This window comes from Trachemys scripta, chromosome 2 (assembly GCF_013100865.1).
Source record: "Trachemys scripta elegans isolate TJP31775 chromosome 2, CAS_Tse_1.0, whole genome shotgun sequence".
NCBI lineage: Eukaryota > Metazoa > Chordata > Testudines > Emydidae > Trachemys > Trachemys scripta.
Window position 1 is genome coordinate 120,168,102 of NC_048299.1, and position 27,314 is coordinate 120,195,415.

The following is a 27,314-nucleotide window of genomic DNA, read 5'->3' on the forward strand; positions in this document are numbered from 1 at the left end:
AGAAGGAGGCATAAATGTGCCTGATTCTCCACTGCCACATAAATGCTAGAAATCAGAATAGTAGTGTTTTATATCTACCATGCAGAGGTTTAAATAATTATGCAAGAGGCAACGCAGTGGGGAAAAAAATCACATCTAAAATGTTTTATTCATCTCTATTCTCTCTGATTCTATGTAGCAAGGAATAGGAATTTCTCTAATATTACAAACGTTTACTTTATCCCAGTAAAAGTAATTGATACTTCCTCATTAATAAGATGTTTTTATTAGGACCACATAATTTGAAGAGTTTTTTAAAATTCAAGTTTCATGTTTGTCCCATTTTAAAAAATACTAGTCATTTATTCATATATTTATTTTTAAAGCAAAAAAATAACTAACATTGTACATATAGCATACTTTAAAAAGTAATAAACAGCTTAAGTAATTGCATTTACTAATTTGGACACAAACAATTTTAAAAGCTGAACTCGGGGGGAGTGGCAAAACCTTCTGAAGTTTAAGCTACAAGTCCACCTTTCCACAAGCTCAAGAAGTCAGCTGCTTCCACCAAAAATGCGCTGTAGTGGAGGAAAGAGTGTGCTGGAGGGGGGAAAAGAGACATTGTACTTTAAATACGTATCTGCAGTGTAAAATCACCAACAAGATCTTTCTGAGGAGACAAATCTCATTATGCTTTGTGTTATGAACATAGAAATTGCTAGACTGGATTACTCATGGTCCATCTAGTCAACTATCCTCTTTCCAGCAGTGGTCACAACCAGATGCTTCAGAGAAAGGTGCAAGGAACCCACAGTAGGCTGATGGGACATAATCAGTCCCATCAAGCTCTCATTCTAATTCCTAAGAATTAGAGATTGACTAATCCCTTCCAAAAGAAATGGTTACTTATTTTACAGTAATTGATTCTTCTAGATGTATTGTCCATATACATTCCATTCTTGATGACTCACAAGCAGTAACCTGATGAGTTTACGTAAACAAAGACTGCACAACAGCTCTGCCAAAAGAAGCACCAGATCTCTATGCTCCAATCAGAGTCATATTTTGTAGTTATGGACTGAATCCCAAGTAGTGCTCTGCATATCTCTGAGATGGGTACAGTGGAAGCTGTCTGAGTATTAGTGGAGCAAGTCCTAATATGGATTGTGGGATCTAAGTTGGCTAGCTCATAACGGATTCTAATACAACTAGACACTCATTTCAATAGTCTCTGCGTTGAATTAGCGTGGTCTTTTAACGTGTCTACAAATGCTATAAAGAGTCTCTGAGAGACCCTAAATGGTCTAGTCCTATGTAGATAGAACAATAGTGCTCTAGGGACATCTAAAGTATGTAACACTGATTAGAATGCCATTTAGAAAAGAAAACATGAAAATGGATTATTTGATTCAAATGAAATTTGGTGACTACCCTAGGAAAGAATCTGGGATGGGGCCTAAGGGTATTCTTATGGGATATCATATAAAGAGGGTCTGCCATAAGTGCCTGTATCTCTGCAATTTTTCTGTCCTCCCTCTTGGGGTCAGGTAACCCCCTTGGCAGCATCGGGGAGTTGGTATGTCCATTGGCCATTCTACCTTGTGACCGCATAATTGCCCAGATATAAGTTCAGGTCTCCAAAAAGGAGGAATCAACATACCACCAGTCATCTGGTAGCCCAAGCCTCCTGTCTGGGGTGCACTGCTGAGTCCAGGTCTCTGGACCACTGGACATGGGCGAAGTCTGGCTGAGGCATGTAGCAATAGGCTAGGACTCTGGCCTGCTTGACGTGGGCGGAGCAATTAAACAGTCTATAGCCTTCTGCCTCCTGGCTGGGACAAACAGGAATACTTAAACAGTCTATAGCCCTCATTCAGTCTGCTGGCTGAGGCAAACGGCAACATTTAAACAGCAACAGAAAGTCCTGTGGCACCTTTAAGACTAACAGATGTATTGGAGCATAAGCTTTCGTGGGTGAATACCCACTTCGTCAGACGTATTCACCCACGAAAGCTTATGCTCCAATACATCTGTTAGTCTTAAAGGTGCCACAGGACTCTCTGTTGCTTTTACAGATCCAGACTAACACGGCTACCCCTCTGATACTTAACATTTAAACAGTCTATGTCACCAACCTTCTGGCCTAAAGGTTAATGCATTGCCAGCCCCGTGCATGGGGCCAGAATTAGAGGGTAGGGGGACTTGGGCCCACCCTGCTCCACTGGGTCCTAGCCCAGGGCCCTATCAGATGCAACCACTGGGTTAGCAGGGAAATGTGTAGTCACTGCCTCATGTCCCAGCAACACAGCTGGACCAAATCTTGTTTCCCTAGGCTACTTCCTATCGGTTCCTGCTGTTGCTGTTCCATCACCACTGGGACCAGGCTCTCAGTCTCATGGTCAGACAACCCTTCCTCCCACCTCTACCTGGGGTCTTCTGTCTCCTGAGGCAGTGGGTTGCCTTTTCTCCCCACCACCAGTCGCGGGCTCCACTGAAGTCTCAGTTCCATGGGAGGGATGTCAGCCTCCTTCTCTGGTCCAGCCACATGTGAGCTGCAGGACCCTATTCTAATACTTTCTGTCTCGCCCCCACAATTCCTGCAAGGGCATGGGGCGGAGTTAGCAGTGCCCACCAGGGGGCAGTAACCCCCTCTGTATTGGAGGGAGGCCACTCTACCTCAGTACAGGTATAACTTCTACTAAAAATGTCATCTTTATGGATAAATCGTAACAAAGAGCAAGTTACCAAGGACTCAAATGGGTCACATTGCAGTCCTGGGGAAGAGGAAGCTCCCTAACTGGGGGAAAATCCTGTGAAAGGCCCTTCAGGAACCTAGCCATAGTTTGGTGGGAGAAAATTCGGTAGTCCTGGATGGGAAAGTGATATGCTAATATGGATGTTAAATGTACTTGAGTGGAGCTAATAAACAGTCCTGAGTTCTTTAACATCAGCAAGTAATCCAGGAAAGCTGAAATTTGGTTGCCCATATGAGACAAATGACATTGTACTCCATATTGTGAAACAGTTCCACTTAGCAATAAATATAAGTCTGGTGGAATCCTTTCTACTTTGACTTAAAATGTTATGGATGTCCAAAAAGAAGGATCTCTCCTTCTCTGTCATCCAGCCAGCATCCAATTTCACAGGTGGAAAAAGGTTGGATTCAGATGCAGTATGTTTCCATTGTCCTAAGAGATTAAGTCCAACAGGAGAGGTAAAGGTTTTGCAGGGTAAGTTGCCAAGACCATCTGATCTGAGTACCAAAACTATCTTGGTCAAGTAGGCACTATCATGATGACTTTGGACAAGTCCTTCCTGATCTTCAGTATCCTCAAAATCAGAAGGATGGGAGGGTATATGTACATCATACCTGATAATTAGGGCCCCACCAAATCCATGGCTATGAAGAACGCATCACGGACCATGAAATCGGGTCTTTTCTGTATTTTTACCCTATGTTATACAGATTTCACGGGGGAGACCAGCATTTCTCAAACTGGGGAGTTGCGGGGGGGGGTTGCAATATTGCCACCTTTACTTCTGCACTGCCTTCAGAGCAGGAGCGTGACAGAAAGCGTACAAAGAGTGGAAGAGGGGAGGGATCAGTAAGGAAACTTACCTTAGTGAAGTCAGAGAATGTAGAGATAGAGTGAGAAAGGCCAAAAGCCGTGTAGAGTTGGACCTAGCAAGGGGAATTAAAAGCAATAGTAAGAGGTTTTACAGCCATATAAATAGGAAGAAAGCAAAGAAAGAAGAAGTGGGACCACTGAAGACTATAGCCGGAGAGGAGATTAAAGATAATCTAGGCATGGCACAATATCTCAACGAATATTTTGCATCGGTGTTTAATGAGGCCAATGAAGGTATTAGGGATACTAGCACCGTGACAGAGGGGCCTACAGAATGGGGGATTACCATATCCGAGGTAGAAACAAAACTCGAATGCCTTAATGGGGCTAAGTCGGGAGGACCGGACGATCTTCATCCGAGAATATTGAAGGAATTGGCACGGGAAATAGCAGGCCCATTAGCGATAATATTTAATGAATCTGTAAACTCGGGGGTGGTTCCGTTAGACTGGAGAATAGCTAATGTGGTTCCTATTTTCAAGAAAGGGAAAAAAAGTGATCCGGGTAACTACAGGCCTGTTAGTTTAACATCTGTAGTGTGCAAGGTGCTGGAGAAAATTCTGAAAGAGAAAGTAGTTGAGGACCTTGAGGTTAATGGCAATTGCGATAAATTACAACATGGTTTTACAAAGGGCAGATCGTGCCAAACGAATCTGATCTCCTTCTTCGAGAAAGTAACGGACTTATTAGATAAGGGAAATGCGGTGGACCTAATATACCTGGATTTCAGTAAAGCGTTTGATACTGTACCCCATGAGGAATTATTGGTTAAACTGGAAAAGATGGGGATCGATATGAAAATCCAGAGGTGGATAAGGAATTGGTTAATGGGGAGAATGCAGCGGGTCGTATTGAAGGGTGAACTGTCAGGTTGGAGGGAGGTTACCAGTGGAGTTCCTCAAGGTTCGGTTTTGGGACCCATTTTATTTAATCTATTTATAACTGACCTCGGAACCGATTGCAGGAGTGGACTGATAAAGTTTGCGGATGATACGAAGGTGGGAGGCGTTGCCAATTCGGAGGAGGATAGGGATATTCTGCAGGGAGACTTGAATGAGCTTGTGAATTGGAGTATCAGAAATAGGATGAAATTTAATAGTGAAAAGTGTAAGGTGATGCATTTAGGGATGACTAACAACAATTTTAGTTACAAGCTGGGGACACATTGGTTAGAAGTAACGGAAGAGGAGAAGGACCTAGGGGTCCTTGTAGACCGCAGGATGACTATGAGTCGACAATGTGACGTGGCAGTGAAAAAAGCCAATGCGGTCTTGGGATGCATTAGGCAAGGTATATCTAGTAGGGATAAGGAGGTGCTGCTTCCATTGTATAAGGCGCTGGTGAGACCTCATTTGGAGTACTGTGTGCAGTTCTGGTCTCCCATGTTTAAAAAAGATGAACTCAAATTGGAACGGGTGCAGAGAAGGGCCACTAGGATGATCCGAGGAATGGAACCTGAAGTAGCAAATGAAGGCATTGAATCCCCTCAAAGCCAGAATAGGCTGTCATTGTTATACCAATAGAATAAAAACCAGCAGGATCTTATTAAGAGGGATAACATTTTGATGGAGAATGCGGGCACTGTTGTTACTGTTGCAATGGCATTTTGGCCCTGGGAGGAGGAATTTTACCCAAATATCTTTCTTCCCAATCTCCAGAGGGGTCCCAAAAATCTGCCCCTTCTGGGGTCTCAAATGTTCCTTCTTCTGATGTTACTGTTGCTGTAAGATTTGAGAGTGCTGTTTTAACTCTCTGTACCCAACCTTAAGGACATCTAACTGGATTTGACTACTAATGGACATACATTTTATTTCTCTGCTTTTGCAGCAGAGGCTTGTAAATCTTGGTGCAGTTTTTCATTTTTACATTTAGCCAATTGAAGGAATACCTTGTTACAGGTTTTCCATAGAAGCCAAACTGCAGCTGCTTCCTTTTGTTTTTACAGAGTTTTCATGTACCCTTGTTAAAGTGACAGTCTGATTACACAGAGCCATCTTAAGGCTTAGTGTTTCTAACAGTGCTTCTTTTTGTTTTGTGCACCTCAACCCTGCTGTTGCTTCAGAGGAGCACTGTTAATTTCTTATTCTTTTACTACAGCTCTCATCTGCTATTTTGTTACACACACAAAACAAACAAACAAACAAACAAAAAGAATCCAACATTTCCCCCTATTCTCCTGATTTTGATTGCCCTGCTGCAGTTACAACTTTGGTTTTTTAAATTTTCTAAAGCACCGAGTTACCCCTTAAGGGTTAAATGCCAAATCCCAAAAGCCAGCCAACACTGATTACCTGTGTCTGGCAAAAAGGTCTGTTAAGTTTTGCAACTTTGAATTAAATAGTTAAATGGATTTTTAGTGATATTATTAAAAACAAAACAAAACAAAAAACGAATTTATCTTAAACCTACAAAACAGGAGTTTTACAAACCAGATGTGTTGGTTTACGTTCTTAGAACCTCACATATTTCCACAGACAAATAGATACATACACATTTTCTTTTCCTTAACATCTCTTCTACATTGTTGTTTTTGCATAGCTGTACATAGATTATATTTCCTTCATACATTTGGGTCAGTTAAGTTCCAATAGAACCCCCTCATGTTTTTGACAAATTTGACTAAATTGTTCATAGTCAAATGATTTCAAATACCTGGATTATTTACAGACATTCCTTTGGAAAAGGGCCCATTTTTCCTTCAGAATGGCTGCAAAGAAACCAAGACTTCCTTTTCTCTTTAACATGGTACTTTTTAACATTTTCACAAAGTTTAATTGCTTAATTTTTTCCAGCCTCTGTAGAGTTAACTTTTCAGGGTCTTTCCTTAAATTACTGTTTATCTCCCAAAATGACACCTTTATCAATTAGATTTTACCATTTTAAGTATTGTTCCAGGGTTTTATGCCTGCATTTACTGCTTTCTTACTCCTGACACTATGCCCTTAAGGCTTCCAACCAATTTTCCAATTTTTTTATCTGCTGCTTGCCTGCTTGTCTGGGCCTGATCCTGCTTTTTGCAATGAACCTTTTCTTTCCATGGGCACAAGCTTTGTTCCACTACCAATTTAGCAAGGAGGGTGGGCTTCTTAACCAGCCCCCACCCTTCCTGGTCCCTTTCCTTAAACATTTCTTTCAAAATTGTGAAATGACCACAATATCACTCACAAAAAACAAAAACAAACAAACAAACAAAAACCACACTACACTGCCCAAATTCCTATATTCTTCAGAGTTTGGTTTAACAGAACAAGATTTGTATCTTATGATTTTAACCCACTCTGGGCCAGAGGGAGAGATGCTAAGCTTCCCTCTGTATTGCTCGGGCTTTTACCACCGAGGGGTCATACACCAAATATAAAAATCCTTCCCAGGATCAGAGCGAGAAACACTAAGTTCTCCTCTTTACAGGCTGTTAAGCGGAGATAGCTGTCATTACAAGCCTCCCACAGCAGCCAGATCCCTGCAGCGTTTCTTTTTGCTGCATTTGGGGGTTTACATATGAGGATATATTGGGCCAATCTATCCTCTAGATCCGAAATAGAGTAAGCATCTGCAAGGGCTTGTTCAGTCCAAGGACTGTGCCTATATCTCTGAAGGATTTGTTTAAAGGGTGTTATTTCTTTTACAAAAGGTGAGGTTGGAGCTCCTTCAAACTCCATTCCTTCCTCTGAGACTGTTCTCCCTTATCTTTTCTTAAACATTTTTAACACGTGTATAATTTCCTTTGTCACCCCTGAACCCTTGCAGCGAGTGACACAGCCTAAATTATCTTATCCTGCTACCCCTGATCTCGTTCAGCGAGCAGCTTTACCTTGCCCTATAGGCTCTTGTTACCCCTGATTTCTCAGTGAACAGTTTGGATAAGATTAATTGTAGCTTAAAGTTTCTATGAGCTCTTTTATGAAGCCTCTACCCTCAGTAGGCTTTGGTTAACCAAAAATAGAACCGCTCTCTATAGAGCCGGCTGTGTGCACACCAATGTTTACAATACCTGAGGCTTTTTTACCAATATTCCCCCTTTCACAATTCTTCACTAAAATGTTATCCCTGTTAATAAGATCCTGCTCATTTTTATTCTATTGGTATAACATCATCCCCCTCTTTTCTTTGGGATTAGAAAATAATTGAAATAAAAACTCTTATCTATACTGTAGTGGAACTTACTCTGTTGCCCTGAGAGTGAGAAGTGATTCCTTTTCATGAATAGTCTCTCATAAGAGGGGTCCCTACATAGAGATGGGGAAGAGGGTGGAAGTTAGGGATGGTGCTGAGTTGCAGTGAGTGTCCAGAATCCAGTGATCTGGTGTTATGAGGTTCTATATTTCCCAAAAGAAATAAAAGCAGTCTCCAAACATGGTGGGGATGGGAGGGGAGGAAGATCCGGTGGACTGACTGAAGAATGATTCTTGACCATCATGTCAAAACAATTGTTTCAAAACTGTCACAGCATGAGAGGTAGATGATGTAGAGGTGGTACACAGAATCCTCTTTCTAGATGACTGGCAGGTGTGTCTTGCTCCCACCTTCAGAATCAAACTGATGAGGTCAGGAAGTAATTTTCTCCTGTGTTAGATTGGCAGAGACTTTGGGGGGTTTTCTCCCTCCTCTGCAGCATGAATTGCCAGCTGAGATCATCTGAGCATATCTCACCTAATCAATTCCCTGCTACTTCAGAGGACTTGGGCATTAGTGGCACATTGGTCTTGCCTGTTCTCTGCCTGTGGCACATCTGCCTGTCTCCTGAGGACTAAAACACTAACTAAAATCTTTGGGCTTAATAAAGGGGTATCTGTGTGAAATTTAATTACCTGTGATATACAAATCAGACTAGATGATCTAATGGTCTCTTCTGGCCTTAAACTCTATGAAACTACTGAAGACTTGGTACAAAGGGTAGTTAGTCTCAGCCCCTGAGACAGTGCCGAGATTCTGGTACTGTGCTCCCTCAGAGCTCCAGCGTTACCTGGGTTCAAGCTGTGAAGTCTCCTTAGAGTGCGAGTGTTGAGGTGATTTTCAACCTCTTTTTTATTCAGGTCGTCTGAAAGAATCTGTCCTTACACTTGCGAGAAAAGCAGTGCTCCTTTATCTCCCTGTCCAAAGATTTAGCTGAAGATTTCAAAGCCCTACCAGAGTTCATAGTCAGGGCCATCTTAGAATCATAGAATATCAGGGTTGGAAGGGACTTCAGGAGGTCATCTAGTCCAACCCCCTGCTCAAAGCAGGACCAATCCCCAACTAAATCATCCCAACTAAATCATAGAAGATGGGGCTCATGAGCTGGTTGTTAATTCAGAGCTCACCAGGGCACTTCTGGACTTGGACTGTGCTGATGAGAAGTTTCCTCACCTTGTGCAGTAACTGAAGTTCTTTGAGATGGTTGTCCTTGTGGGTGCTCCATTTTAGGTGTCTTGGCGCCCTGCGCTTCTAATCGGAGATTTGTAGTAGCAGTGCCCCGGTTGGCCACGCACACACAGCAGCCATCTCACACTGCTCCGAGCAGTTACCCCTTGTGTGCAGCCAACCATCCCCCCAGTTCCTTCTCTACCCCAGAGGTTCGATGTGAAACTCTGAAGTGGGGTGGGGGGTAATGGAGCGCCCACAGGGACAACCATCTCAAAGAACCTCAGTTACTGCACAAGGTGAGGAAACTTCTCATCTTCTTCAAGGAGTGTCCCTGTGGGTGTTCCACTTTAGGTGACTGTAGAGCAGTGCCCCTTAGTGGAGAGGGGGTGCTTTGGACTTGATTTATGTACAGTGGAGAGCACCGAGAGTCCAAAGTGAGCATCTGCAGCTAACTGCTGTTCTAGGGCATAGTGTTTGGTGAAAGTATGGGGTGATGCCCAGGTAGCTGCTTTACAAATATCAGTAATGGTTACATCTTTGAGAAAGGCTATCGATGTGGACATAGGTCTAGTGGAGTGTGTGTGTGAAGTCCAGAAGGAGCTTGCAGATTGTATGTTTGGTAACATACTTGGATACAATTAGAGATCCATTTAGAAAGTCTCTGTTTGGAAATGGTTTGACCTTGTGACCGTTCTATTGTGGATACGAATAGTCTGGATGATTTTTTGAATGTTTTTGTTCTCTCTACATAGAATGCAAGTGCTCTGTTGACGTCCAGCATGTGAAGGGCATGTGGCTGTTGTCGGCGTGTGGCTTGGGGAAGAATACCGGTAAATAAACGGGTTGGTTGAGATGGAAGGGGGAGGCGACCTTGGGTATGAATTTAGGATGTGGTTGTAGGATTACTTTGTCCGTGAGGAATGTGGCATAAGGTGGGTGTGCCATTAGAGCACCCAACTCTCCCACCCTTCTTGCTGACATGATTTTTACTAGAAAGGCAACTTTCATGGATAAGTGCAAGAGTGAGCAGGTCGCTAGTGGTTCAAAGAGTTTGCCCATGAGGGCACGGAGAACAAGGTTGAGGTCCCACGTGGTCCTTTAGTGTAGGATAAGTATTCTCCATACCCTTGAGAAAGCGCTTAGTCAGTGGGTTGTTGAAGACAGTGAATACGTTCATCTTAGCATGAAAGGTTGTGATGGCTGACAAGTGCACTCTGAGTGAACTAGTGGAAAGGCCCGATTCTTTGAGTGTCAATATGTAATCGAGGATAGTAGGTTGTGAGGCCGACTGTGGAGTAATTTGCTTCTCCCGGCAACAGATGGAGAATCGTTTCCACTTGTACGCATGTGTTTTTCATGTGGACAGTCATCGGCTGTTCAGTAGAATGTCCTGTACTTCCTTGGAACAGCATGTTTCAAGTTCTGTCATCCATGGATTAGCCAAGTCTTGAGATGGAGTATTGGAATGTTGGGATGACGGAGGCATCCTGTGTCAGCAGACGGGGCATGAGGGGAAGGGTTCATTGTGGTCTCACAGCCATCTGATCCAGGTATGGGAACCATGTTTGTCTGGGCCATGTTGGTGCAATTAGGATGACTCTGGATTTGTCTTTCCTGGTCTTGTGAAGGACACAGCTCAATAGGGGGGTTGAGGGAAGGCATACAGGAGCAGGGCTTCCCACTTGATAAGGAAGGCATCTCCCAGAGAGTGTGCCCCAGTCCAGCTCGGGAGCAGTATTGCGGGCATTTGGCATTGTGGATCGCTGTGAAAAAAGTCTATTGAGGGAAATCTCCATTGTTTGAATATAGTTTGAAGTATTCCTGGGTCCAGCTCCCTCTCGTGAATTTGTGAGAAGTTCCTGCTTAGGTCGTCTGCTGTGGTATTCTGGCTTCCAGGTAGGTAGGATGTCATGATATCTATGTTGTTGGAGATGCACCACTGCCAGAGGTGAACTGCTTCTGTGCAGAGCAGGTAAGATTGGGTCCCTCCTTGGCGATTTATATAAAACATAGTCGCCAAGTTGTCCGTAAGAATCTGGACAGTTTTGTTGCAGATAAGGGGGAGAAAGTGGTGGCAGGTATTTCGGACTGCTCGTAGCTCCAGCAGATTTATGTGGAGATTGCACTCTGTTAGGGACCGCGGCCCTGGATGGTATTTTTGGACAAGTGTGCGCCCCATCCCACTAGAAAGGCATCCGTGGTGATAGTTACTGATGGGGGTTCCCGTTGGAAGGAGACACGGGAGCAAATGTTCGTTTGTTTCTTCCACCATGTGAGCGAGTCTTTCACTGTGTTGGGCATTGTAAGATGTCTGTTGATCAAGTGTCTGTGAGGAATATAGACAGTGCATAGCCAGGTTTATAAACATCTCATATGAAGCCTGGCATGTTTCATGACAAATGTTGTAGCTGACATGTGCCCTAGAAGTTGTAGGCATGTTCTGGTGGATGTTTGTGGGCTGTGTCTTACTGTTGTAATTAGGTTTGTTAAGGTAAGAAACCATTGTTGGGGTAGTCGTGATACAGTCTAGGTGTGCCCCATAAAGTCCAGTTGTTGGGTTGGGGTTAAGGTGGATTTCTAAAGGTTGATTTGTAACCCTAGATTTGTAAAAAGTGTTACAGGGGTATGAGTGGTGTCCACTGCCTCCTGGTATGCTGGTGCTTTTAACAGGCAGTCATCTAGGTAGGGAAAGATGATCATACCCTGCCTGCAAAGATGTGCTGCTGCAACAGCGAGAACTTTGGAAAATACCCTTGGGGCTGTAGATAGGCCGAAGGGGAGCACCTCGTACTGGTAGTGCAGGTTCCCAAGAGTGAATTGGAGGAACCTCCTGTGCGCCTGGTGGATAGTGACATGAAAGTAAGCATCCTGTAGGTCAAGAGCCGAGAGCCAATCTCCTTTCTCCAATGCCGGAATTATAGTTGCTAGGGTTACTATCTTGAAGCACTGTGTTCTCATAAACTTGTTTAGTTTGCGCAAGTCTAGAATGGGCCTCCATCTGCTGTTTTCCTCTGAGTGAAGAAGTAATGTGAATAAAATCTCCTGCTCCTGTACTGAGCTGGTACGGGTTCCAGAGCTCCTAATTGCAGGAGATGGTTTATTTCCTGCTATAACAGGTGCTAGTGAGATAGGTGGAATATAGACAATAGTCCTTCTGTATGATTTCCAGAACCAGAACAGTGATCGATCTCCAGACTGGGTAAAAAGGTGTAGGGCAGTCCCCAAATGGGCTGGAAATTAAAAGTGACTCTGGAATTGGAGAATGTGGGGCTCTCATGTCCTCAACCAACACTTCAAAACATTTGCCTGGACGTGGATGGTTGAGATGTAGACAACTTCTCTTGCGTTTGTCAGCATCTCGTCTGGCGCTGCTTGCGGTGTTGGTCATAATGTCTTTGAGGCTGGGTGTATGGGGCAGTCCGGAATCGCTGGTTATAAAATCTGCCATTTCTTTTTGTTTGCAGGGACGTATATTCCCAGTATCTTTAATGTCGCACGGGAGTGGCCTGATGTTGCTTCTCCCTTTGATTAACCGCTTCTACCACCAATGAGTTTGGGGTAGAGTGGGTAGAGTGGGTGAACAAAAACTCAGCTCCCTTAGCCGGTACATAGTACTTCCTGTCAGATCTCTTATAAGAAAATGGAGCTGTGGCTGGCCGTATTGTATCAGTGTGGCAGGTGGCACTGCTTGGTGCCTGAGTTTCCTTAGGTTCCCTTGGTGCTGAGCTAGGAGGCTTGGTTTTGTTATGTGTGCCTCCATGAGAGCTAGACCGCACTGGGTCTTTTGCTCCTCGGGACATCTCGGTATTGGACAGCCCCAGTGCCTCACGGTCTGGCTCTCTCAGTGCTGTCGGAACTGGGGCAGACTTTGCAATCAGAGATCGCTTTTTTTGAAGTGAATCTCTCTGTGGTGAAGAGTGAGGCCACTTTTTTGTGGCTTTCTTAGGAACAGGGTCCTTAGTAGCCATTTTTGAAGAGAATCCCATATCTGAGGCAGCTGCAGGCGAGCGCTGGCCAGGATCTTGGGACTTGGGATTGGAGGCAGGTCTAAGAGATTTCTCCATCATCAAAAGTTTTAGTTGGAGATCCCTAGCCTTCCTTGTCCTCACGGTCAGTTTCTTGCAGTGGGGACAATTTTGGGTAATGTGTGTCTCCCCCAGACAAAGTACACACTGTGCATGGCCGTCTGTGACTGGTATGAAAAGTCTGCAGGTCAGACAGTGTTTGAAATCTGGACAGCCAGGCATGTCTGAGAGTCTGTGTTGAGTAAAGAATGGGAATAATTCCGTTCTAATGCCTCTTTAGTCATTAGGCAACTGCCTGCCTGAGGCGGGAAAAAGGGGAGAAAAAAGTGTTTTTTTAAATGGTAAAGAAAAATTAAAGGAGAAATTAATAAAAGAAGGGTAATAATTGAGAAAGGGCTGAAATAAGGAATCTCTAGAGTTGTTAAGGGCACTGCTGTCATTCCGACCGAAGCCTAAGGCAGTAGAGAAGGAACTGGGGGATGGTTGGCTGCAAGCATGGGGTAGCCGCTTGCAGTGTTGAGAGACAGCTGCTGTGCATGCGCATCCAACTGGGGCACTGCTACTACAAATCTCCAGTTAGAAGCGCGGGGCACCAAGACCCCTAAAGTGGAGCACCCACAGGGACACGCCTCGAAGAACAAGAGGGCTCTTGCTTGCTTGGGTCTGATGAAGGCTTCATAGATCTAGCTAAGAGAAATAATTTGAGTTGAACCTCTCTTGCCTTTAGGTGCTTTTCAAAAAGCACCCAACAAATAGAGCATTTACTGGGGATGTGCCCATCACCAAGACAAAAAAGCCATCTCTTGTGGCAATCATTGAGTGGCATGGCCACTCCATAGGAGGGGCAGTGCTTAAACCTGGAAGACTTAGGTTCAGTCATGACTAAGTCCTGGTATCAGCAAAAAATATTTCCCCTCATCAGAAAATAAAAATCACAATTATGCCTATCTGACAACAAGGAAAACACTACATTTACTAAACTAACAAATAATCCTAGCTCTATTTACAAATATGTACAATAAAAAGTCTAGTGAGTGTGCTGAAATGCAGACAGTGCTGGGGATTCTGTCCCACTGCCCAGGCAGTAAGAAGGAACTGAGTGGTGGTTTGGCCTATTCTGCCCTTTGAACTCTCAGTACAGTACACAAGAACATTCAGGGTGCATGTGTGGCCTCAATTAACATTGCTGACCAAAAGATTCCAATCTCTGGCACATGTGCACCAAGAATGGAATATATATGGATAATCACTTAAAAAAGAACTGCTTCCATTAATTTTTAGAACTTGGGTATTCTTGTTATCCATTATAAATATCCAATCCCTTTTCGAATCTTGCTAAGTTTTGGCCTAAATGACAACCTGTGACAATGAGTTCCACATTCTAATGATTCGTTGTATGTAAAAGTATTTTCCTTTTATAAGTTCTGAATTTGCCACCTTTAATTTAAAGTCCCTTGTTCTTGTGTTATAAGGCTGAACGCATCCCTTCTCCCTATCTCCTTTCTCTATGACATTCATTATTTTATATACGTTTAGTATGTCTTCTCTTAGTCACCTCCTTCTGTTGATAAACAATCCCAACCTTCTCAATCTCTTCATATGAGAATTTTTTCCATGTCCCTACTCATTTTCACCAGCATTGTCTGAACCCACTCTAATAATCCAATAGCCTTTGGAATGTGGTGACCAGAATCCAATCTCAAAAGAGATATTGCACAATTATGAAGCTGAAAATATTATTGTTGAGTTTTTGCTTTTTCTTCACCAATTGGTAGATCACCTAAGAAGGCACAGTGCCATCTGAATTGAAGTAAAATTCTTTGTACACGCCAGACTGTGACGGGGTGTACCAACTCATACTGGTGAGGTAAGGGTTAAGGAGTTATTCTGGACACAGGAAGCCATGCCCCCTTGCCACTGCTGGTCATGCTCCCAGTGAACAGAGGGTTCAAAAGGGAACAACTCAGCTCAGTCTGAACTGGCTGAGTAGGAGAGCAGCTGGGCGCTATAGCCTCCTGCAGAGAAGCCACCAGGGCTCCAAGCAGCCAGGACTAGGCCTCACAGTGAAGTTGCCGCAAGCCTTTCAAACACAGGGGAAAATGGGTGGGGGGACTCCAACGGGGATCCAAGGCAGACCTGTGGTGCAGAAGGAGGAACAGAAGCAGGGGTAGGAAGTGACCCAGGGAACAGGCATAAGGGTGCCTGCCCCTAGACCGCGTATTGGGACCATTATTTTGAAGGGACCTGGGTTGGAACCCGGTGGAGCAGCATGGGCCCAGGTTCCTCAGCCCCCATGAAAGACATTGCCACTGGCTCTAGCCACTAGACAAGGTGGCCACACACTCGCCATTGGGCGACATTGCCACTGATTCTAGCCGCTAGGCAAGTCGGCCATAGACTCTCACCGCTGTGTGACATTGCCACGGACTCTAGCCAGTAGGCAAGGCAACCACCGACTCTCGCCACTGAGCAGCATAGCCCAGAGTATCACCACTAGGCAGCATTACCAGCCTTGGACACAACCCCCCCTTCCTGACACAGATATCAGATCTTTTCCCCTCCCAAACACCAGTGCAATTATTATGCTTAGAAGACTTAGAGGTATCGTGTGATAGGCACGAAATTAATGTAGAGTCCAAACCTGTAACTCATGCTTACGATTAGTCTCTTTGAACTAAATGGGAGCTTCTGGGTTTTCAGCCATTTTGAAATTCAGGGGGCTGTTTTTTTTGTGCAACTGTAACAGCTAGATTTGTTCTCCATTTAGACTGTGGAATTTGCAGGGTTGAAGACAAAAACTGACAGGATTTGGCAGGATCCTGTTTTTACCCAGACCCTTGACCCTAGACTCATCAGGAAACAAAAATCTCTAAACAGAAAAAGCTCTTGAGCTCCCCCACACACACCTTTCACACATATAGTAAATTTAAATATTGATTTATAACTTGACAGAGCAAACAATTTTTTCGTAATTCTTAGGAAGGTCAGAATATTGCTGACTGAAAAGAGGTAAGTTAACAGTGAACAAAAGATGCAGGTGTGATCTTAACTTTGGTGAGCAGTGGTGATGATGCATCTTCTTCTTCTCAGTGTGACCTTTCAACAGTGTGTGCATACACAAACCAGTATTAATTCTGGAACCCTTTCTCAGATACCAAAGCATAATATAGATAGTACTCAGTTGTGATGTCCCACTGCAAGACAGTCAGATCACTCTGAAGTGTAGCAGGTCTCTGGGTTGCTCAGACTCTGACTGTTCCTTGATTTCCAGTGCAAAGGGGGCCTGACAGATTTCATAGACACAGATTCCAAGGCCAGAAGGAACTACTGTGATCATCTAGACTGCTCTCCTGTAAAACACAGGCCATAGAATGTCCCCAAAATAATTCTGAGAGCATCTCTTTCAGGAAAACATCCAATCTTAATTTAACAGTCATCAGTGATGGGGAATACACTATATCCCTTGGTAAATTGTTCCAATGGGTAATTACCCCCACTGTTAAAATTTATGCCATATTTCCGATCTGAATGTGTCTAGCTTCAACTTCAGATGCAAGAAGTGAGGTTCTTACCCACGAAAGCTTATGCTCCCAATATTTCTGTTAGTCTTAAAGGTGCCACAGGACCCTCTGTTGCTTTTTACAGATTCAGATTAACACGGCTACCCCTCTGATGCTTGTTGCTTTTTAGAGACTGAAATAAATTCATCCCTTAACCGTCTCTTTGTTAAGTTAAAAAGATTGAGCTCTTTGAGTCTCTCACTATACAGCACGTTTTTCTAATCCTTTAATCATCCTCATGGCTTTTCTCTCAACCCTCTCCAACTTCTCAACATCTTTCTTGAATTGTGGGCACTGGAACTGGACACAATATTCCACCAAAAGTCGCACAAATGCCAAGTATAGAGGTAAAATAACTTCTCTGCTCCTACTCGAGATTACACTGTTCATTGCATCCCAGGATCGCATTAGCTCTTTTAGCCACAGTGTCACACTGGGAGCACATGTTCAGCTGATTATTCACCACAGGGTCACTGCTTCCCAAGATAAAGTCCCCCATCCCATAAGTATGGCCTAGATTCTTTCTTCCTAGAGGCCATATTAAAACACATATTTTAGCTTGTGCCCAGTTTACCAAATGATCCAGATCACTCTGAATCAGTGACCTGTCCTCTTCCTTATTTACCAGTCTCCCAATTTTTTGTGCATCTGTAAACTTTATCAGTGATGATTATTTTTTTACAGCTCATTGATAAAAATGTTAAATAGTGTAGAATTGATCCCTGTGGGACCCCACTAGAAACAAACCCACTTGATGACAAGTCCCCATTTATAATTTGTGACAAAATCAGGCTGGACAGCTGTAAGAGGCTAGTGGAAGGCAGGTATATTAACTCTAGAAGGATAAAGGCCCCTTTTCCCTATAAGTTGAAAAGGGATTACCTCAGGTCAATGAAAAGAAGAACAGGAGTACTTGTGGCACCTTAGAGACTAACAAATTTATTAGAGCATAAGCTTTCGTGGACTACAGCCCACTTCTTCGGATGTAGTCCACGAAAGCTTATGCTCTAATAAATTTGTTAGTCTCTAAGGTGCCNACATAAAACCCTGCCCTCGCTCTGAGGACCTTGTTATTGGCCTTGGGGTGCCAGTCCTTCCCCTAAACATGCAGTCTGCTATGTAGCTTCCCCATGTAGGGAGGAGAATAGCCCTCCACCCGGGAGAAACCTTTCTCCCTGCTGCCACTAGCCCTGCTGCAGCTTGTCTCTCCTCCCTGCTCTCACCGGAGGAAGAGTTTTTAAAGGTTTTGGGCAGCCCTTAATTGGACTCAGGTGTGTCTCATTGACCTGATTTCAGAGTAGCAGCCGTGTTAGTCTGTATCCGCAAAAAGAACAGGAGTACTTGTGGCACCTTAGAGACTAACAAATTTATTAGAGCATAAGCTTTCGTGGACTACAGCCCACTTCTTCGGCTGTAGTCCACGAAAGCTTATGCTCTAATAAATTTGTTAGTCTCTAAGGTGCCACAAGTACTCCTGTTCTTTTTGCGGATACAGACTAACACGGCTGCTACTCTGAAATCAGGTCAATGAGACACACCTGAGTCCAATTAAGGGCTGCCCAAAACCTTTAAAAACTCTTCCTCCGGTGAGAGCAGGGAGGAGAGACAAGCTGCAGCAGGGCTAGTGGCAGCAGGGAGAAAGGTTTCTCCCGGGTGGAGGGCTATTCTCCTCCCTACATGGGGAAGCTACATAGCAGACTGCATGTTTAGGGGAAGGACTGGCACCCCAAGGCCAATAACAAGGTCCTCAGAGCGAGGGCAGGGTTTTATGTTGGAGTTGGTTTCTTTCTTTTGTTTGGCTGAGGGGCACTCCTTTGGGCCTGCCCCGAGGCCTGCCTGGAAAGTATTGTGAAATACCCTCCTGCCCATGCAAGAGCAATAGTAAATAATGTGCAGAGTGGGGCTGACTTACTCCAGGCCCCCACCAGAGGGAAGGTGGTGAGCCTGCCAAGGTGGAGGAGGTGCCCTGACACAAATGACATTTTTAGACCTATCAGTTAGTCAGTTTTTAATCCATTTAATGTTTGCCATGTTAATTTTATATCACTCTAGTTTCTAAATCAAAATGTATGGTACCAAGTCAAATGCCTTACAGAAGTCGATGTATATTAAGTCAACCACTATTACCTTTATCAACCAAACTTGTAATCTCATCAAAAAAACATATCAAGTTAGTTTGACAGGATCTGTTTTCCATAAACCTGTGTTAATTGGCATTAATTACATTACCCTCCTTTAATCAAATCCCATATCAGCTGATGCATTATCTTTACCAGGATTGATGTCAGACTGACAGGCCTATAATTACTCGGGTCAACCCAATGCCCCTTTTTAAAAATTGTCACAACATTCAAGCTAGAAGGGCGTATCGAATGGGGTCCCACAGGGATCAGTTCTGGGCCTGGTTCTGTTCAATATCTTCATCCATGATTTAGATAATGGCATAGAAAGTACACTTATAAAGTTTGCAGACAATACCAAGCTGGGAGGAGTTGCAAGTTCTTTGGATAATAGGATTAAAATTAAAAATGATCTGGAGAAATTGGAGAAATGGTATGAAGAAATTAGGATGAAATTCAATAAGGACAAATGCAAAGTACTCCACTTAGGAAGAAATAATCAGTTGCACAAAATGGGAAATGGGAAATGACTGCCTAGGAAGGAGTACTGCGGAAAGGGATCTGGAGGTCATAGTGGATCACAAGCTAAATATGAGTGAACAGGGTAATGCTGTTGCAAAAAAAGCAAACATCATTCTGGGATGTATTAGCAGGAGTGCTGTGAGCAAGATACGAGCAGTTATTCTTCCACTCTACTCCGCACTGATTAGGCCTCAACTGGAGTATTGTGTGAAGTTCTGGGCCACCACATTTCAGGAAAGATTTGGAGAAAGTCCAGAGAAGAGCAACAAAAATGATTACAGGTCTAGAAAACATGACCTATGAGAGAAGATTGAAAAAAAATGGGTTTGTTTAGTCTGGAGAAGAGAAGACTGAGAGGGGACATGATAATAGTTTTCAAGTACATAAAAGGTTTTTATAAGGAGGAGGGAGAAAAATTATTCTCCTTAACCTCTAAGGATAGGACTTAAACTGCAGCAAGGGCAGTTTAGGCCATACATTAGGAAAAACTTCCTGTCAGGGTGGTTAAGCATTGGAATAAATTGCCCAGGGAGGTTATGAAATCTACATCACTGGAGATTTTTAAGATCAGGTTAGACAAACACCTGTCAGGGATGGTCTAGATAATACTTAGTCCTGCCACGAGTGCCGGGGACTGGACTAGATGACCTCTCAAGGTCCCTTCCAGACCTATGATTCTATGATTTGTTTTCTTTCAGTCTTCTGGAACTCCCTGAATGCATCAAGGCTTATTGAAAACCAACATTAACAATTCAGTGAACTCCTCAGCCAGCTCTTTTAAAACTTGGATGCAAGTTATTTGGACTTGCTGATTTTAAAATGTCTAACCTTGGTAGCTTCTTTCTCACATTTTCTTGAGATAGCAGCGGAATGGAAAGAGTCTCATCACCATATGATGAGACTATGTCATCTGTTTTTTCCTCAAATACAGAACAGAAATATTTATTGAACACTTCTGCCTTTTTTGCATGATTATTGATAATTCTATCATTTCTATCTAGTAATAGACCAATACTATTGTCAGGATTCTTCTTGTTCCTAATATATTTAGAAAACTCCTTCTTATTGTCCTTAACTCTGCCGGCTATAGATTTCTGTGTCTCCCTTGGCTTCCCTTAACAATTTTCTACACTTCCTAACTTCTAATTTAGAATAATTATTATCAGCTTCCCCTTTCTTCTATTTGTTTTTATGTATTAATTTTTATTTTTCAAAGCTGCCTTCACTTCTCCTCTACACAAGGTTAGTTTTTTAACCAACACGGCCTTCTTCCTCAATTGTGGGGTTGTGGCTTTTTAGGCAATTCCCAATTATTCACATTTTTCTGATTTAAATTCTTCCTCCCAGCTGATTTGGCTCATAATTGTTTTCAGGTCTGTGAAACTGGCCCTATTAAAGGACCAAGTATATATATTACAGGTCTGGACTTTATGATGCTTGCACATGATAAATGTGATCAAATCATGATCACTTGTACCTAAACTACTTTTAGTTCTATGATAAGTTCTTCTTTATCTGTTAGGACAAGTTCTGATAAAGAAGTGCCCCATGTTGGCTGCAACAGTTTGAGTTAGGAAATTGTCGTCTATTGTTTAGATATTCTATCAATGTTTTAATATTTGTAGCATGAGACCTCCAGCATATGTCACTCAAACTGAAGATCCTCATGATCACAAACTTTTCTCCCCTACACATTATAGCTAGGTGCATAAGGAGGCAGTCACCCTGTTCCCTCGGGCAATTTGGTGGTCTGTAACAGATACCAACTAATGCCTCATCTTGTTCTTTATCGGTTAGAACATTGATCCATAAGCATTCAAGATAACTCAGAAGAAAATTATCAGTGACTCAGATAATGCCATTTTTGAGAGAGTGCCATTCCCCCTCCCATTTTGCCAATTTGACCCTTCCTAAATAGGTTATAACCATTGATTTTAACATTCCAGGAGGATGAGACTGGCAGTCAGGTCTCTCCCCCTGGACAGTGAACTACAGAGTTTCTCTCTCTCCCCTCTTTTGTCCAGACTTGGACAGGCTGGTTCTCCTGCCTATCTGGTTGTTACAGCTTGTAGCAGGGGATTGTTTGGGCTGGGGACTAGCTTTTCTTTCTGCCCAATGCCTATGGTGGCTGAGATTTTATGAAGTTGGATGCTTCAGGTCAGCTGCACTCCTCTTCGTAAGAAGCAAAATTGAGGGTTGTTTTTTCTATCTAACACTGCAGAGCAACTGAGGATCTATGGCGCCTTCTGATAGTTGAAGCAAACAGAGGACAGGCAAACAGAGGGAGTTTGCCTGAGAGTTCGCACAGAGTGTTTTTGCCTTTCAGGCTCCTGTGAGCAGTACATACAACATCTGTGGAGCCTCTTAGACATGGATAGCGAGCCATCAGCTGTTGTGATCTGCTCAGACTGTGCCATATTTGTCTTTCTCCCAGAGGACAGAAGCAATTTCGTCTATACGAAGTGCAAGCTTGTCTGCATATTGGAAGAGAAGGTTAAAGGACTAGAGAACCAAGCATCAACCCTCAGTTGCATCAGAGAACATGAAGATTTTCTGGATAGAAATCAGTGTTTGGTGCTGGAAGCACAACTTGTTGAAAAATCAGAGAGTGCAGTGCAGAATGGGGAAGAATATTGGCAGCCTGTGGCCTCCAGAAGAAGAAAGAGGAGAACCTATGTACCCCCAATGCAGATAGAGGTGCAAAACCATTTTCAGGCTCTCTGTCCAAATAGTACTGCAGAGAAGGATTTGGAAGAGCCCTCTGAGGGAAGGGATCAGAAGGAGACCCCATCGGCCAGAAGGATGCATTGTCCTAGGGATGGGGGTTCCATGACAACCACTCCCAAGAGGAGGAGACGGGTGATGGTGGTTGGGGACTCCCTTCAAAAGTGGACAGAGACATCCATCTGCCAATCAGACCGGGAGACTCGAGAAGTGCGCTGTTTCCTCCTTCTCCTATTGCCATATCCCCTCCCACTCATTCCTTCTTTCTCCCTCTCCACTGACTCACTCACCATTTTAATTCATTTCACACCCCACATTACCACCTCTTCATTACTACTCACCATATAAGCAAGTGGCTTTCTGAATGTTAGAATTGATCAAGCTGTAGGATCTCTTCTCCAGATTGAAATTAATTGAAATATTAACTTTTCCCTTTGTCTGTATTATTCTGATGAATAATATTTAATTAATAAAACCAGATTCAGCCTGACGTATAATATCTTATCAATAATTTAAATAGACTCCTACTAACTCCACAGAGAAGCAGAGACAGGAAAAACAAAGTAGGTTGTGTGCTAGTGACACACTTAACCGTTGCCAATACTGGAAAAAAATAGTAGTACAGCCATCAAAGAGGATGATAGCAGCACTAGGATTTACCTAGAATTAGTGTGTTGATGAAACATAATTTTTTTTAACTAGAGAAAATGAGATTCACATAAGATGTGTGATACAGCATGGCCAGAGGGCAGCAGGAGAGGGTTAAAAGGGAGCCTTATTCTCTGTAAAGGGAAGAAAGTTTGCTATAGATTAATTAGAGGACCTGAAGCCAATCAGAGCACCTGAAGCCAATTAGAGCACCTGAAGTCAGTCACCTGATATAAATCCCCTGCTTCAATCAGACAGGGGAAGGTGTTGGAGCAGAGAGGATTGGTGTTGGAGCAGAGAACAGTTTGAAGGAGTGGATTGGAGTTGGAGCAGAGAGCAGTTTGGAGGGAAGCAGAGGAAAGTTTGGAGAAGTGCTGCGGTGGGCTAAGAAGACCAAGACCCTATGTAAAGGGACACCTGGCTTGTGCAGAGGGAGGGCAGGAAGCCCCCCACAAGCTGAAGGGCAGGAGAGGGAAGTAGCCCAGGGGAAGGAACTGCTAGTTCAAGTGGTTTACCGCTATCCCTGGGCTGGGACCCGGAGTAGAGGGCGGGCCTGGGTCCCTCCCTCTCCACTCTGCTCCTCTAGGACACTAGTGGAGCAGTTAATATCCCAGTTCAGGGGCAAGAAACGGCACCCTGAACCCCCCCCCCCAGAAGAGAAAGTGCGAGACCTATCATAGTAGTGTTGGCAATTTGCCACAGATGCTAGTAATTGATATATTTTGAAGGCAAGCTAAAGTAGCACAAAACCACCAGAAGATCAAAAAGAATTGGGATAAATATCCCAAAGGAGCTGACAAGTGTAGGGGGAAACTCCTTCATGAACCAAGAACAGAAAGGAATTGACTATAGGATAATGAGGGGTGGCTTAGGCACTGAGTGAGGGTATAAAGGATTTGAAAGGGCTACTCAAAAATTAGGCTAGAGAGAAAAGAGAGTAGTGGTAGGAAGAAATGAAATAGAGATGTCCTGTTTTACATGAAAGTGGCAAGGGGTGGAGGGTAGTGGGACAAGCTACCTGCCTCAAGTACAGTTCCACCCAGGACCCTAGGTAGGAACTTAGACAGCTAGCCCATCCCACCAATAGTGCTACCACAGCTATACTTCTATTTTAGTGTGCTAGCTCAAAGCTAGTGTGCATATATCTACCTGAGGTGAAAATTTCACCTCCAGCTCCAGTGTAGACATACCCTTAGACAACCAAGTTGTGGGCTTGAGACAGAAATTACTGGTTGATTCTATCTTCTAAGACCTGTCATGCAGGACATCAAACTAGAGGAACATAATAGTCCCTTTTGGCTTTACACATTATTAACTGCCCAAAAACCTAATAAACACAGAATAAAAATTGCCTGATGTTGCCTTATGCCCTTCCAGAATGTGGAGAATAGCTAAACTTAAACATCTAAAAAACAGAAAATACAAAGTTAAACATCCTCCTCAGATCGCTATCTTAACTCTGCACCTCTGAAGCTGACAACAGCCAGTGGGAATGGTTCATTAATGGTGATGCCATAACAAGTAGACATGAAGAACCACTAAAAGAATATGCCATTATGTTCCATAAATTTGAATTCCAGTATTCATTTGCAAACACTCCAGCTGAGCTAACTGTGTTAGGTGCTGCAACGTTGAAGGGGGAAGCATGAGCATGGTGTCCCTTCCCTACTGCTGGAGACATCATAGAGAAGCAGAGGTTACTCATCTTGTGCAGTAACTGGAGCTCTTTGAGATCTATGTCCCTGTGGGTGCTCCGCTTCAGGAGAGCATGTGGCACTGAACCTTTGATCGGAGATTTTTGGTAGCAATGCCCATTTGGTCCACGCTGAACTATACTCAGTGTTCCTCAGACAAATGGTCAACAAAAGCATTAAATGTCTCAGAGTTAAGATAATCGTATTCTGACATCAGCATCTGGTGATTAGCTATCCTGAAGTGTTGCTGATGAATAGATCTTATGACCAAATAGGTCCAGATATTTCTGATCTTTATTATAAGGGCTTGCCTTTTAGGTATGCTGCCTACCCATTTCATTAATTGCATCCATGATCAAAGAGTTTGGTGCTGGCTGAGAATACCTGGCCAGGATGTAGTATTTTTATCAGCCCTCTTGCATGTAGTGGGGGCCATTTCTGGAATTTGTGAGGTACCATAAGGTCTTTCAGGTATCAGAATTGCTGTGGTACTGGAAACACTACTGTAGGAATACAGGCCCAGATTAGATTTAGGTGAACTATGGTTTTAAATTCAGTTGGGTTATTAGCATGAACAGGCCCAAAGCATAGAATCAAAAAGAATGAAATAATGAGGAAAAAAAAGAGAGTCGTGTTAAATGTGTAGTGACCCTTTGAAATACCAGTATTATCTTATTTGAGGTTTGAGCTAAAATAACAGAAATAAAACATGGTTAATTGGGTACCAGGTGCAATAAATAACACTGGTCTATAATTTTTGAGAAGTCGTCTGCTTCAGAGATAAAATGTGCTATTTATTATGTATTTTGATGTACTGAATTCAAATATGACAATTAAAACAACTGATTGGCTACTGTTTCTAAGATATTTAAGTTTTTACATTTTATGTCTATGTATATTGTGTAGATAGTAGAGTTTTAATCATAAATTGTAAACCTAGGTCTTTTCATGTGTTTATGGTTGCTTTACATGATAATATTTCACCTGTCCTGTTTATGTAACACTTTAAAAATCAGCAAAAGGGTTACATAAATACAATTTATTATGAAACAAAAGGCAAAAAACTATTATGTACATAGTATTATGTACATAGTCCTATTCACTGTCTACTCGGCGCTTCTTGGCTTGTCTCTTGTATTCATTAAATGGAGCATCTCTTGTCACTGTCCAGCAATAGTCTGCAAGCAGTGATGGGCTCCATTTGCCCTGATAGCGTTTCTCCATTGTTGCAATGTCCTGGTGAAATTGCTCGCCGTGCTCGTCGCTCACTGCTCCGCAGCTCGGTGGAAAAAAATCTAGATGAGAGCGCAAAAAATGTATCTTTAGTGATATGTTGCAACCAACGCTTTTGTATGCCTTGAGGAGGTTTTCCACCAACAACCTGTAGTTGTCTGCCTTGTTGTTTCCGAGAAAATTTATTGCCACTTGGAAGGCTTTCCATGCCGTCTTTTCCTTGCCACGCAGTGCATGGTCAAATGCATCATCTCGAAGAAGTTCACAAATCTGAGGACCAACAAAGACACCTTCCTTTATCTTAGCTTCACTTAACCTTGGAAATTTTCCACGGAGGTACTTGAAAGCTGCTTGTGTTTTGTCAATGGCCTTCACAAAGTTCTTCATCAGATCCAGCTTGATGTGTAAGAGTGGTTAACAAAATCTTCCTTGATTCAACAAGTGGTGGATGCTGAACACTTTTCCACCCAGGCTCCAATGACTGTCAGAGTGGCCAATCTTTCTTGATGTAGTGGGAATCTCTTGCACGACTATTCCATTCGCAGAGAAAACAGCAGTACTTTGTGTATCCAGTCTGCAGACCAAGCAAGAGAGCAACAACCTTCAAATCGCCACAAAGCTGCCACTGATGTTGGTCATAGTTTATGCACCTCAAAAGTTATTTGATGTTGTCATAGGTTTCCTTCATATGGAAAGCCCAACAGCTCTGCCTTACTCTTGGGTAGTTCCAAATCCCTGACAAGGTCATTCAGTTCACCTGGTGTTATGAGGTGTGGTTCAGAGGAGGAGGATCAGAGAAAATGTGGGTCCTGTGACATTGATGGTTCAGGACCAGAAGTTTCATCCTCTTCCTCGTCTGATTCAAGTGAGAATGATTCTGGTGCATCAGGAACCGGCAGTCCTTCTCCGTGGGGTACTGGGCGTATAGCTGATGGAATGTTTGGATAATGCACAGTCCACTTTTTCTTCTTTGACACACCTTTCCCAACTGGAGGCACCATGCAGAAGTAACAATTGCTGGTATGATCTGTTGGCTCTCTCCAAATCATTGCCACTGCAAAAGGCATAGATTTCCTTTTCCTGTTCAACCACTGGCGAAGATTTGTTGCACAAGTGTTGCAACATATGTGTAGGGCCCACCTCTTGTCCTGATCTCCAATTTTGCAGCCAAAATAAAGGCGATAGGCTTTCTTAACCATAGTGGTTATACTGCGCTTTTGTGATGCAAAAGTCACTTCACCACAAACATAGCAGAAGTTATCTGCACTGTTCACATAAGTACGAGGCATCTCTGCTCACTTTGGCTAAACAGAAATGTGTCCCTTTGCAAAATCAAACACTGACAAACAAGAGAGCACGACACTGTATGATTTCTAGAGCTGATATAGGGCAATTTGTTCAGCAGAGTGATGTAAGCTTCGTTATGATTGCATCATCCATGACTTCTAGGAATAACATGATGCAATTCATATCATTTATGACGCAATATCAGCTTCAGATTGCATCATTCATTGTTTTGCCTAAAAAGCAAGTACTGTCCAAACCCAGTCATAGATTTATTCATAGATCCAGTCAAAGATGTATTTTAGTCATTTCTGGTTTAAACTGAGATCCCTTCCTTTTATAACTCACTTCTCCTCCGCCATTCCCAAGTCAAGGGTCGTATATACTGACCCAATAGCATATCTTGAAAACTAGAGCCAATCAACAATTTTAAGCATCATTTTCGTTCTCAGTGACCCAGAATCAGTAAAGTTTGACTACGTTTATTTCAGAAGCATTTTGGCTGTAGAGCAGTGTAATTGGCTATATAAGAAACTCCTTCATCTGGCCT

General features: G+C 43.1%; 1 protein-coding gene across 1 annotated transcript in view; it reads right to left on the bottom strand.

Annotated features, from left to right (window-relative positions):
• Positions 1 to 390: 390 nt before the first annotated feature.
• Positions 391 to 27,314, bottom strand: part of MAJIN (membrane anchored junction protein) — a 142,287-nt gene continuing 115,363 nt past the window's right edge. The window contains exon 11 of the mRNA XM_034759393.1: positions 391 to 582. Within this exon, the coding sequence (XP_034615284.1) occupies positions 537 to 582 (46 nt within the window). The 3' untranslated portion in view covers positions 391 to 536. The remainder of the gene's footprint in view (positions 583 to 27,314) is intronic.